General features: G+C 37.4%; 1 protein-coding gene and 1 long non-coding RNA gene across 4 annotated transcripts; one reads left to right on the top strand and one right to left on the bottom strand.

Annotated features, from left to right (window-relative positions):
- Positions 1–280: 280 nt before the first annotated feature.
- LOC135113331 (uncharacterized) lies at positions 281–5,094 on the top strand. Its single transcript, XR_010274788.1, has 2 exons — positions 281–616; positions 2,752–5,094. It is a non-coding gene; the product is annotated as an uncharacterized LOC135113331 (long non-coding RNA).
- Positions 5,081–13,578, bottom strand: LOC135113329 (zinc finger protein 100-like). 3 transcript variants are annotated; one of them, XM_064028568.1, is made up of 2 exons: positions 12,774–13,578; positions 5,081–6,530 (listed from the first exon to the last, which is right to left on the bottom strand). In XM_064028568.1, the coding sequence occupies exon 2, from the start codon at positions 6,389–6,391 to the stop codon at positions 5,372–5,374; it is 1,020 nt and encodes a 339-aa protein (XP_063884638.1). In that variant the 5' UTR covers positions 6,392–6,530; positions 12,774–13,578; the 3' UTR covers positions 5,081–5,371. The 3 variants fall into 3 exon arrangements, with proteins under 3 accessions (XP_063884638.1, XP_063884637.1, XP_063884639.1); XM_064028567.1 differs by having other exon boundaries at positions 13,411–13,577; XM_064028569.1 differs by having other exon boundaries at positions 13,529–13,556.
- Positions 13,579–13,710: the final 132 nt, after the last annotated feature.

Genomic DNA, 13,710 nt, shown 5'->3' with positions numbered 1-13,710 from the left:
TATATATATATATATATATATGTATATATATATATATATATATATATATATATATATATATATATATATATATATATATATATATATATATATATATATATATATATATATATATATATATATATATATATATATATATAAACCTAAATTCTGCTGTATTTGGAAAGTGGTAGTTTTGCATAATATTTAGAATAATTACACATGTACGATAATTTTACCAGAAGTACAATAATTTCAACCTGTGTAGTACGATAACATGGCCAAAACAATCTGGCAACGCTGGACTCGCGGGCTAAGGAATAGTGCTGTGAGGGCAGGGGGTGCTAGTGGTGGTGGTGGTGACGCTGAGGAGGCAGGGATTTGTGTTACATTGCTTTGGTCGGCACTGGTCAGTCTTGCCACACACTTTCCTAATAGTGATCAGTGCATATTCCTGGCGGTGGTGGTGGTGTGATTACATTGGCAGGGGCGCTGGGGAAGGAGGGATTGGTGTTACATTGTTTTAGTCAGCACTGGCCAGTCTTGCCACACACACTCCTAATAGCGATCAGTGTTTGCATATTCCCGGCAGCTTCTTCCTCCATCAAGCAGCACCAGAGAGACACAGCTACTTAAGGTGAGTACAGTGTTGGCGGCCTCCTCCTGTCAGCCTTACCGCCCTCACCGTAACACACTCCTCCCGCGGACTTCCTGTCAGTTTATTCGTTATTTGGGTGTTTTTGAGGTTATTTATTATTTATTTAAGGTTTCCTCGCATCTGAGTCTGAAAATTTAGCTAAATATTGAAGGGAGATCTATGTAAACAAACAGATAGAGGTAGAGCGTCCTTATTATGAGCTTTTATCTGCTTCATCTCTTATTTATTGTAAGCCTAACACGTCACAAAGTGGAGCCACATGACTAGGCTTTCATATCCGCTAGCTAGATATATCCGCCATTGCCTCATTTAGTTACGATGGAAGAATAACAGGCAAAATAGTGGCCGTTCTCTCCACTGCCAAAGGCCACATAGCCATGGCTGGCTACCTGTTTCAACCTGTGCCAACCTGTTGGTTCCAGTATTTTTTTGGTAAATTTCTTAACTTCTTTATTCTGCTCGTATAGCATGTTTTTATGGTTTATGAAAATAATTATTTGCTTTAGAAGTGTTTTCGTTGCTTGTGTTGAGTTGTTTTCAATTCTGTGTTGCTTTACGAAAATGCGGGGTGTTTTTTTTTTTTTTTTTTTTTTGGCAGTATTTTGACAAACTTGTTTTTTTTTTTTCACGCTATAATTACGTCTTTTGTGTTTCTAAAAATCACTTATGATTTTTAAAGTGTTTTTTTCGTTCCTGTTGAAATGAGTGGACTTTAAAAATGGTTTATGGTCCTGTTAAAAGTTGTGATTACAACACTTTTTGTGTTATTGTCTCTCTATTTCAGCTTGTAACTAACTTTTCATTGCTTGAAAAAATAGTTCGTATGTTTTAAAGTGTTTTATCTTGTTGTTGAGTCAAAATGGGTGGACTTTTCAGTGGTTTTTAATCGTGTTTAGGTTCCAACGCTTGTTTTTTTTTGTTTTTGTTTTTTTACACAATTTCGGTTTTATTTGTTTACTTCTTGTTACAGGTAACTTTTGATGGTGTAAGATGATAGTTCGGATTTTTTTTTTTTTTTTTTTATTCTTTACGTTCCTGAAAATTCAAATGTTGTGGACTTTTCAATGATTTAAATGGTGCCGAATATTTCAACATTTTTTCCATAACTCATTTAGATATTTTTTTAAATACTACTCAAGCTGGAGCTGTTATAATATTGTGAATATTAGTTAAAGTATTTGTCAAGTCAGAATATATATAAGGCATTCGAGCCTAGCTCCATTTTTCGAGGGGTCAATTTCAAAATGAAATCCGTTACGGTACGTAAAATAGCCGTGACGTCACTGCCGCCATCATGGACTCGGGACCTTGATCGGCTCCGCTGTCTCCTCGGTAATATTTATCGTAGTTTGCAGTGTTTTCCTGGTGTTTCCACGTGTTTCTAAACTCAGACTTGTAGATAAGAGTAGAATGAGTAAGAAAATAAGATAAATAGAGGAGGAAGAGAAAGGGAGAAGGAATGGAGGAGGTGATAAAACAGGAAAATGCTAAGAAAACTATTTAGGTTATTTTTTCCTGCTGCCCTGTCTGTCTTTGTAGTATTTGTCTTCCGTGACAGTGCTTTCAGTGTATTTGGTGTGTTTAGGGGATGTTGGAGTGTGTCTGGAGGTGTGTAGGGGGTGCACACACACACACTCTCTCTCTCTCTCTCTCTCTCTCTCTCTCTCTCTCTCTCTCTCTCTCTCTCTCTCTCTCTCTCTCTCTCTCTCTCTCTCTCTATATATATATATATATATATATATATATATATATATATATATATATATATATATATATATATATATATATATATATATATATACGAGTATATATATATATATATATATATATATATATATATATATATATATATATATATATATATATATATATATATATATATATATATATATATATATATATATATATATATATATATATATATATATATATATATATATATATATATAAAACCTAAATTCTGTATTTGGAAAGTGGCAGTTTTGCATAATATTTGGAATAATTACATATGTACGATAATTTTACCAGAAGTACAATAATTTCAACCTGTGTGGTACGATAATATGGCCAAAACAATCTGGCAACGCTGTCCGCCACATTAATTTTCTTTCTAGATACCGTGTGGACTCCCTCAGGAGCAGACGTGTGGCCGTGACCTCCTGCGTTACCAAGATTAAGGACTTCGTTGAAGGTAAATTGTGCTCTGACAGTGGGACTCCAGCTATGGAGTACGCCACGTCATTGACATCCACTAGCCAGTTAGTACTCGGTCACTTCAAGCAAAGTACCTCCTTTTCTTCGCCCTTCCTGATTCCTGATGATTGACCGTTTCGCTTAGATACAACCCATGACTCTTTAACTGCAGTTCTAATTGCTACCTTCAAAACTAGCGAGATCCCCTAGCCCCTCAGTGACTTAGCAGGTTAGGACAACTTCGGGGGCACGTTCTCTCTACATGAGAATTATGTACCGCATGTGTCACATGATTATTTATAAGTACCGCCTGTAGGCGGTTCATAGCTATGAAAATTCACAACTTTGTCATAAGGACTATAGGTTTTTCATGTAGTATATATCCAGATCATCACCCAGGCCATCATACCACCTTTCATACAATGAGGCCTCTTTCTCCTTGTACCATTCCACAGTGCTCTTTCGTTCCATCACATTCTTCCATTCATTCAGTTCCACACACTTCTCTTCTCTATTTCACTCTTCCATTTTCTCGCATCCCATTCAGTTCCCACTATGCTTCCTCTTGTCACGACCCATTCTCGATTTTGAATCCTCCCACCAATTCTCATCCCCCACACCTGTAATTCATTCCTGTCTGTCATTCTCACGCACTTCCTCCATTTGCTTCCACATTCATTCCACAGATACACCTTTTTTGCTATCCTTGTATCATCCATTTTTTTAAACCTAATCTTGTACCTTAGTGTCCCTTTTGTTTTTATAAATCTTTCCCTAAACGTGCTCCATCCCATATCACTTTTCAAAGCTTCTACTGCTGTATACCTAGGTGCATTCTGTGCCATCCTAGCTACTCTATTCTGCCCCTTTTTTTAACTTTTCAATTTCATTTCCATTCCATGCAATCACATCCATACCATACATAACACCCAGCACAGCCACACTTCCACACTTCTCCCAGTTCATCGTACTCTCATCCTTGCTGCACATCCCAGTTGCCCTTTCCAATGGTTTATCATGCTTATCTTTTCACTCTTTGCCTTTTCACACCCATTCAAACTCATCCACTTCCCTAAGCATATACTTGTATTGTGCCTGTTTCAGCTCATTCTCTCCAATTCTCCATACTGCATTACTTTCATCCTCAGACATATGCACAATCATTACCTTACTTTTCTCACTGCTAAACCTAACTCCAAAGTCTCTTCCATACCCATCTACAACATCCAGCAAACTTTGGAGCTCATCTGCCAATTCACTCATAACCACTACATCATCTGCATAAAACAGCACACATCTTATCATTCCTTACACTTACTTGTGCATTTATTCTTCTCTTTCTGGCTGCTGACTCTTCTGGGAGATGACATCATGTGAAACCCTTCTATACAGGCTGAAAAGGATTGGTGACACTATACATCCTTACCTAACCCCTCTTTCACTCTTCACCCAGTCTGTTTCTATATCTCCTAGTCAGTATTTACCTCTTGTGCCCATATGCATACTGCGTTTACTATCATATAGTAATAGTAATACAGTAGGGAATACAGTAGGATGTTGTGTACAGTCTAATTCACCTTGTAGTTATAGTGACACGCGTGCTTCCTGATGAAGGTGCGTCAGGTGTGTGACACTCAGGTGTAATGTCTGTGTGTTGGAATGTTGAGGTGTTGCCCCCAGCCATATGCCTACAAGCCAAGGGATCTGGTTCAATTGTTTCTTAGATATTTTTATTCCTTAGCACACAGCAACCACAGATGTCATTTCGTCACCAGTAAGTTCAGTGACAGGCGGTGTAGTACTCAGTGGTGGGTGGTGCAGAAGGATGTTTACATAACTCCAGAAAGCACACAACAAAACACATCTCACTCATTTGTCAAGTCTGTACTAAAACTGTCAACGGATGAGTGTACCAACCTGCCAAGGATAAAATGACAAACTAATTATTTTATTTGGATTTTAAGCTTGCAAGACCAAAGAAAACAAAGATTTGACTGCAGCAAACTGAAATGGTCCTATATTTTTGGGGGGTCTTCTCTACTATTTAGTGGTATGGAGACCCTCATGCCAGGTAAATATACAGGAAATGTAAATGCTGTGGCATGTTTTTTCTTGACATGTTAAGTTTGTAAAAAAAAAAGATATGGAGAGTCAGACTGTCTTAAAAGTCAAACGGTGCTATGTTTACATGGTTTTCTTTGTTATTTGGTGGTGTCGGGACTCCCATGCTAGGAAAATACAGTAAATAAATGATATGCCACATTTTTATTTATATCTCAATCCTCCAGGACCCTCAGACAGACACAGGGGTGACACATACCACACAATCTTGCAGATGAGTGGAGGGACCTTGTTACAATACATACACAGAACTCAGGCACAACACAACAACTCACTGCACACACAAATACACGAAAGATAATTAAACACGAAGGTTCACCATACAGACACATCTATTGTCACACCTGTACTGCCAACAAAAAGTGTTGGGGCCACTACTACTACACCACCACCACCACCACAGGCAAGGGTACAGCCACCTCAAAAGTGGATCCTCATATGCCTAGCAATGTCAGACTTTGTCTTGAAACACTTGCCACAAACATCACACTTGAACTCCCTCAAGCCAGTATGTCTGAAGGCATGCCTGTTGAGATAAGCAATGCTAGGAAACTTTTTGCCACATTCTTCACACTCATGATTTTTGACACCACTGTGTGTCAGTGTGTGTATGGTGAGAGAATACTTTCTGTTGAATTTCTTCCCACACTCCTCACACTCATAATTCCTGACACCACTGTGTGTCAGGGTGTGTGCGGTGAGGGCACTCTTAAGGGTAAATTTTTTCCCACATTCTTCACACTCATGATTCCTGATACCACTGTGTGTCAGGGTGTGTGTATTGAGGTTAGATTTTGTGGTAAATTTCTTCCCACACTCTTCACACTCATAATTCCTGACACCAGTGTGTGTCACGATGTGTGTGGTGAGGTAAGACTTTGTGGTAAATTTCTTCCCACACTCCCCACACTCGTAATTCATGACACCACTGTGTGTCAGGAAGTGTCTGGTGAGATGAAACTTTCTGGTAAATTTCTTCCCACACTCCTCACACTCATAATCCCTAACACCACTGTGTGTCAGGATGTGTCTGGTGAGATGAGATTTTCTGGTAAATTTCTTCCCACACTCCTCACACTCATAATTCCTAACACTCCTGTGTGTCAGGATGTGTCTGGTGAGATGAGACTTTCTGATAAATTTCTTCCCACACTCCTCACACTCATAATCCCTAACACCAATGTGTGTCAGGATGTGTCTGGTGAGATGAGACTTTCTGGTATATTTCTTCCCACACTCATAATCGTTAACACTGCTCTGTGTGATGGGGTGGTACCTCAGCCCTTTGCTACATTTAAAAGTTTTATCATACAGCTGACACCCTAACTTGACCTCTCCTCTGTGGCTGGAGCTGCCAACCTCCTGGTGATTCTTGCTACCATGCCTGCACCCCCCTACACCTGAAGCAGACTGCTGTTGCTGTTGCTGCTGGCCACTCATGCTGCGGCCTAGTCTCACAGCCTTCACCGCAACACTGCTCCTGGCAGCACGTGCCACAGCCTGTCCTGCAGGGACCCTCTGGGAAGAAAGGGAGAGTGGCCGGTTCTAAGCATGGAGGCAGCCTGGACTCTGGCCTGGTCTGTGTGTCATGAGATAGAGTAAAGAAAATAAATTAAATAGGAGGGAGATAAAAGATAACATCATTCAGCAGTGATCACATACAATTATTTAGTCAGATTATCCTAAAGGAACAATAACATCTCCAAGTACATATTTGTTTTTGGACTTGTAGATAAAACCTAAACACTTATTTTTGAGATTTGTAAGAACTTCAGAGAATGATACTAAATGAAATTGTAATCCAGAAATTGAGAATTTACACATAAATTTGAAATATAATCATAGTTTGGTGTGGAGAAATACATCTTTCCCACTTATCCCAGTAATATTCAAGATGACCACAAACCAAGGTTCCTGGCTTTTGTTACACAGGTAAAAAAAAAAGTCCTTCACAAGATGTCATAGATCAAGGGCAAACTTATCAGAAATGATGGTGGCAGCTACCTAATTTTAACAACCAAACAAACAGGTGAAAAACACATCAGGAAATAAAGGAAACCTAACAAATTTAATCAGTAATTCAAATTTGAACATATTCTACCATGCCAAGCATCCCCCCCTCCCTCCCTAGAAAGTTCTAATAGCATTAATCTTAAATAACTGAAGAACAAAATTAATGCTATTAGAACTCTCCCATTTCGTTGCTCCAGTCTTTCTTCAAATTTGTTTACATTTGACCATAAGATCAACTTTTTAAGGACGTTTTCCATAATAACAGGTTTCTGCTAAGCATCATCAATAATACTGTCTATAACTTTCAAGACAGGAAATTCAATAAGCCTTTCTCAAATGACACCCAGATGACACCTAAGAAACACATAAAATTACCTTACTATGGCCATTTTAGTTATACTATTAAAAAAGATTTAGTATCATACTTAAAACACAATGCCCTGACACTAAATTCAATTTCACCTTCACTATGATTTACTATTGCCTCTTTCTTTAAATTTAAAGACAGCATTCCTACTGGACTCATCTCCAACATCATTTATGAACTCAATTGTTCAAGTTGTAAGACTTGATATACTGGAGAAACCAAGAGGAATCTTACACAAAGAATTAGTGAACATAAAGAAACAAATAGCTCCTCCCCCTTTCTCTGCAATAAGAACACACACACAAACATGACTATCCTTTTTTCTGAAAAAGACTTCAGAATATTACATAAAGCAGATGCACACACAGACATTAAAATATTGGCAGCTAATTATATTAAACACTTAAAACCTTAATTAAATAACCAATTATCATCATCCCAACTGTACCTTTTATAAACCTTTGCTCGGAGCTTCGGCTTCAGAGCTAGTAGTCAAGCTAACTCACACGCCACCACCCTCTGTTAATCCTCACCATTCTGCCAGCAAGTGCACATCAGATTTGTTTTATTTAGATCTCACTTAGTTTTTCCATCATATATCACTATTGCTCTATACATTATCTCTGCTGCTTTTTATTATTATTTTTTTTTTTTTTTTATAACAATGTGACCCCACCATCATACATATGTCAGCTTTTTGTCTTTACTTTCTATTGTGCAACTTAGGTTTTATTTTTATTTTGTTTATTTATTTATTTATTTTTTTTTTGTTCTTATTTTTCTAAATTATATTTTTTTTATAATGTATTAAATATAAATATATTTTAGCCTGAAGATGCTTTCTGTGAAAGTGAAACATTGCAAGTAATAAAGTGAATATATATATATATATATATATATATATATATATATATATATATATATATATATATATATATATATATATATATATATATATATATAAGTTAATTTCTTCTTGAATGCCGTTCGAAATCCAAAATGTTCGAAAACCGAAATTATTTATCCCATAGGAATCAATGTAAAACAGATTAACCCATTCTCAGACACTGATCTACCATGCCTTAGCAGGTAGTGGCTGACACACCCACTGCTAAGATGGCCACTCCCCAACATCTCCAGCTTTGAAATTTTTTTATATAGAAAGGATGTACTGAATGAACTTCATGACACAGAACTCATCAAAAGACATTGTTTAGGCAGGCATTCTCTTTGTTACCAATCAAGTGAGGGAAGCCTTACAGTGGCACAGAGAGAAGCAACCCACTCACCATCAAATTGAAGGTTATCATAACACTTACACATCTTGCTGCTAGGAAAAGCTACTGGAAAAATGCAGTAGTGGTGGTGTTACGGGTCATAGAGAGAGCCACAGGAGGCTCGGGATTACTCCTCAGAGCCGAACCTTGTTTATTTACATCAAGGTTCTTCACAAGGTTACCATATTTCTACACAACGCTGTGTGGAATACCAAGAGTTGCCAATTCAATGATGTCTGTTTTTTTTTACACCTACATGGAATTCGCTACTAAATATAAAAGGAGAAACGTGTGTTAATTTCTGGAAGTTAACATTACTTTGACAATTATATATATATATATATATATATATATATATATATATATATATATATATATATATATATATATATATATATATATATATATACACACACACACACACACACACACACACACACACACACACACATATTAACGTTTATTAACATGAATTTTGCATCATTTTAGTACATATTTCATATTCACACAGTTCCTTGGAAGCTGTGGATGTGGAAATTTATTCCACGCTCAGCTACCAAATGTCACAATATTTCCACACTACCAGATAAAATTCCATGATACAGTAACCTTGGTTCTTCAACAGAATCACATTTTAACTTATTTCAAAGACTGAATGACTGTCTTACCCTCTGTGTCTCTCCTTCAAATATATAAATGAAGGAAATATTTATAAAAACTATAAATTAGTAATAAATGGCATTTTTTGCTACATCATGTAGTATTTGAAATCAAGTAACTTTGTTCGAAAATCAAATTATGGTACGGCAACCAAACCAATTACAAGTAAAATTTTTTGTTCGAAAACCAAGTTGTTCGGAAAGGGAGACGTTTCGTAACCGAGCTTCCACTATATATATATATATATATATATATATATATATATATATATATATATATATATATATATATATATATATATATATATATATTAAGATGAAGAAAAGCTCAGCACAGATGAATACATCCTACCTACCCATACCAGGACTATGGGAAAACCAGAAAAACCAACGTCTATTGCCTTTGATACACTAGTCAGATAAAACATTCCTTTCACAAGATATTACAGATTAAGTGGAAACTTGTAGGAAACGATAATCTGTGTAGCTACGGAAAATTTTTGAAAATAATATAAGATCTAAATTCGTTGAGACAGTGTTAGGATCTGGCAGTATGTAGGGCCATTAGGTAAAATGTTAAAGAACAATCTGAGAGTAGAGAAGGGTTATAGACTTTTAGGGATATTGAAAAAAAAAATTATATTCGGTCAGAAGGATCTACAGTGGAACCTTTGGTTCTCAAGCTTGGGTTCTCAAGCTTAACTCATTCCTGAATGCCTTTTGAAATCCAAAATGTTAAAAAAAAAGAAACTATTTTCGCCATGGGAATCAACATAAGATGGATTAATCTGTTCCCAGACACCAGTCTACACTTTCTTAGCGGCTTATGACATACATTCCCACAGCCAAGATGGCTGTTTCACACAATATCTCCAGCTCACAAAATATTTATCCAGAAAAGATATATTGAATGAACTTAGTGACACATGAGTTATCAGAAGATGCTGTTTTGACTGATCTAATGAGGAAAGCCTCACAGAGGGACACAGAGAGGAGCAATCCATTTGACACCAAAATGAAGGTGATCATAACACTTGGACATCTTGCTGCTGGGAAATGCTACTGGAAAAATGCAGTAGTGTAGTAATGATGGCATTGTGGGTTATAAAGAGAGCCACAGGTGGCTCAGGATTACTCCTGAGTGGCAAAAACTGTTTGTTTACAACATAATCACATTTACTTTATTTCAAAGATTGAATTAGCCTTACACTCTGCATCTTTCTTCCAAATATATCAAAATTAAGTAAATATTTATTGAAACTATAAATTAGTAATAAACAGCAGCTTTTGCTATGTCTTTTAATAATTGAAATCAAGTAACTTTGTTCTAGAACAAACCTGCAATCGAAGCAATAATTAATTCAAAATTTTGTTTGAAAAGGGAGGTGTTCAGTAACCAAGGTTCCAGTGTACTTTTTAGTGTGAGGCAGCCCTGTATAAGGATTGGCAGGAGACTCTGCAATCAGATCACTTGTCCACGGGTACTTCTTGTTGTCCGAGTTTATATTGTTTACAAAACTTGTCTATATCAGAATAACCATTTGTGCCTATTATAAAATAATTATTTGTGTGAGACACTAACCAGACAGTTTGTCCACTGATAGAACATGTAAATTCCATGGTCAGTCATCTTTTTATTTTTTGGGGAAAAATTTGCAGGATGTAAACTTAGAATTCAGATTAGATAAGTAAATTTTCTTGGGATTATGTATTAGTCAATACACCAATGATACACAACATATTTTGATGCAATACCAACACTACTTTACACTACTTTAGGGAAAGACTCACAAAAGCCACACTTAGGTACAAGATTAGGCTTGAGAGAATGGATGATGCAAGAATAGCAAGGAAGGTGTACCTGTGGAATGAAAGTGGAAGCAAATGGAGGAAGAGATGCATGAGAATGACAGACAGGAATGGATTGGAAGTTGTGTGGGCGATAAGAATGGCAGGGAGGAATCAAAATGAGCGTGAATGGGTGGTAACAAGAGGAGGCAGAGTGGGAGCCGAATGGGATGTGAGAAAATGGAAGAATGAGATAGACAAAGAAGTGAAATGTGTGGGACTGAATGAATGGAAGAATGAAATGGAAAGAAAGAAGACCGTGGAATGGTACAAGGAAAAAGAGGTCCCGAGGTATGAAAGGTGGTATGATGGAAGCCTGAGTGGTGATCTTCTCTTCCGAGCGAGGGCATATTGTATAAATGTGAATGCAAGGAGTTACAGGTGGTCTGAGTCCGGCAGCAAAGTGTGCCAGATGTGTGACATGGGAGAGGATGAGACAGTGGAATATGTGGTGCTGGAGTGTGTGAAGTATGCCAGAGACAGGAATGAGATGATGCAAGTGATACTGACTGAGTTAGGGCATGATAGGAATGAAAGAGTGGAGAAGACAGGAAAGGAATGGATGGTGTTGTTGCTGGGATTGTGTAGAGAGGCGAATGAAAGAATGATTGAGGCGGTGAAAGAGTTTCTGAAGAGAATGTGGCGTGCCAGATGTATGAACAATTAGGATAGAGGATGCTGTTCGTTTCTCTTTTCTTCCCCCCATCTACAGGAGTTGCCGATCCAAAGGCCTGGTTCAGGAGCTATCCTGTACCATCAAGATCAAGATGCGTATTACTGAAAATTAAGGTAACCCTGGGCACACTCAAATTTTTTTATTTTTTTATTCACCTAAAATTCATCTCATGAACTGATTAAGGGCATTTTTACTTTTCTTAGTATAGGGGTCCCACACCTCCAAGGTAACAGAATAATCTACTTGATAAATCATTGGTTATTCAGGTAACAGAATAATCTACTAGATAAATCATTGGTTATTCAGAGAAAAATCATTTGAAGGGTTATATATATATATATATATATATATATATATATATATATATATATATATATATATATATATATATATATATATATATATATACTGACATCAGATCAGATCAGGGATTTTCCAGTGCCTTATAGCACCCTGGCTAATTAATAACAACACTATCATACAACACATAAAAAAAAAAAAGGCATAAACCCGTGGCTGGTGGCAGCTACCTTTTTTTTTTACCAAGTTCAAAAAAGAAAGTAAACGAAATATTAACAAAATCACCAACTTAATGATTAAAACAACTTTGTTAATATAAAAAAAAATTAAACCCAATCAGACAAGCCCTTCCCCCTTTTACAATTGTAAGTTAGGCAGAGTCTGGGAAAATTACAGAGGTTTTTAGCCCCACAGACTCCAACAGACCATCCACATACCCACCCACTGGTCACGGTCAGGTGACTCCCCCACTACCCAAGCCATTCCCGCCCCCATGACCGCCTGCACTGCTGACCTGACCTCCCTGTCGTACACACCTGCACGACCCACGGGCAGGTCGAAGAAAAAAAAAAAACATCGAGATGATAGGCGTTTCCTAACTTATACTCTTCCTAACTTTCCACACCTGCTATTCCCGTGCTAATTAAAGCTGTGTATGGGTTTGTCTGAGCCTCCCACGTACCAGAGTAGCTAAATTCATGACAACTGCATATAGCGCCAGGACACACACACACACACACACACACACACACACATAACAACGGGCAAATAGAAAACGGAAGGGCATACTGAGACAAACTTAAATTTTTGCTGTATTTTCATGGTTTTGTCTGTTTAGTGGTGTACAGACCGTCACACTAAGCAGAAATATGGATAAAATCATAAACTATATACAATGATTCCACTCATTTTATTTATTTATTTATTTTTTATTTATTTATTTATTTTTTTTTTTTTTTGCCACGTCGCCCCCCCCTCCCCCCAATCGTCAGGTAAGCCTTCCGGAACACGCGTGTCTGCAAGCTCCGTCCCTTGGTGCGAAAATACAGGTGTCGGGGCGGGGCGGCAGCATTTATCACAGGGCTCCGGGCTGGAACGAGGATTTAACAGGCAATTTCCCTAGTGACTGGCTTTTCACACACTCAGGGAAGGGTGCCAGCACTGGAATCCTTTACTGCCTTTTACTGTCCGAAACCACACATGTACAAGTTCAAAGTCATAGGACAGGACGGGGAACAAGTGGTGGAGTGGACGCCACCACTGCAGTTTTACCCTTATATCACAGGCCACAGACTACCACCATAGTCACTGTCGCTTACCACAGTCAGTGTCTCTCAGCACAGATGTACACGGGAGTCACATATGCGGAGATAAGGCACAACAGCGAAGCAGAAGGGAAGCCAAAGCGTCTGAGGAAGCTAGATGTCACGGACCCACCGTATCCCCTCTCTCCCTCCCTGCTCCCTAAACAACTCACCGCTCCCTGATATGGCCACCCAGCCCGCTAGATTTAAACAAAACAAACATTTCCATGCCTTCGTAACATTATATATATATATATATATATATATATATATATATATATATATATATATATATATATATATATATATATATAT

Source organism: Scylla paramamosain, chromosome 25 (assembly GCF_035594125.1).
Source record: "Scylla paramamosain isolate STU-SP2022 chromosome 25, ASM3559412v1, whole genome shotgun sequence".
Lineage (NCBI taxonomy): Eukaryota > Metazoa > Arthropoda > Malacostraca > Decapoda > Portunidae > Scylla > Scylla paramamosain.
This window is presented reverse-complemented; position numbering and strand designations above follow the sequence as displayed.

Bases quoted from the DNA above. Each gene is read 5' to 3' on its own strand.
- LOC135113329 (XM_064028568.1), bottom strand. From the start codon at position 6,391: ATGAGTGGCCAGCAGCAACAGCAACAGCAGTCTGCTTCAGGTGTAGGG.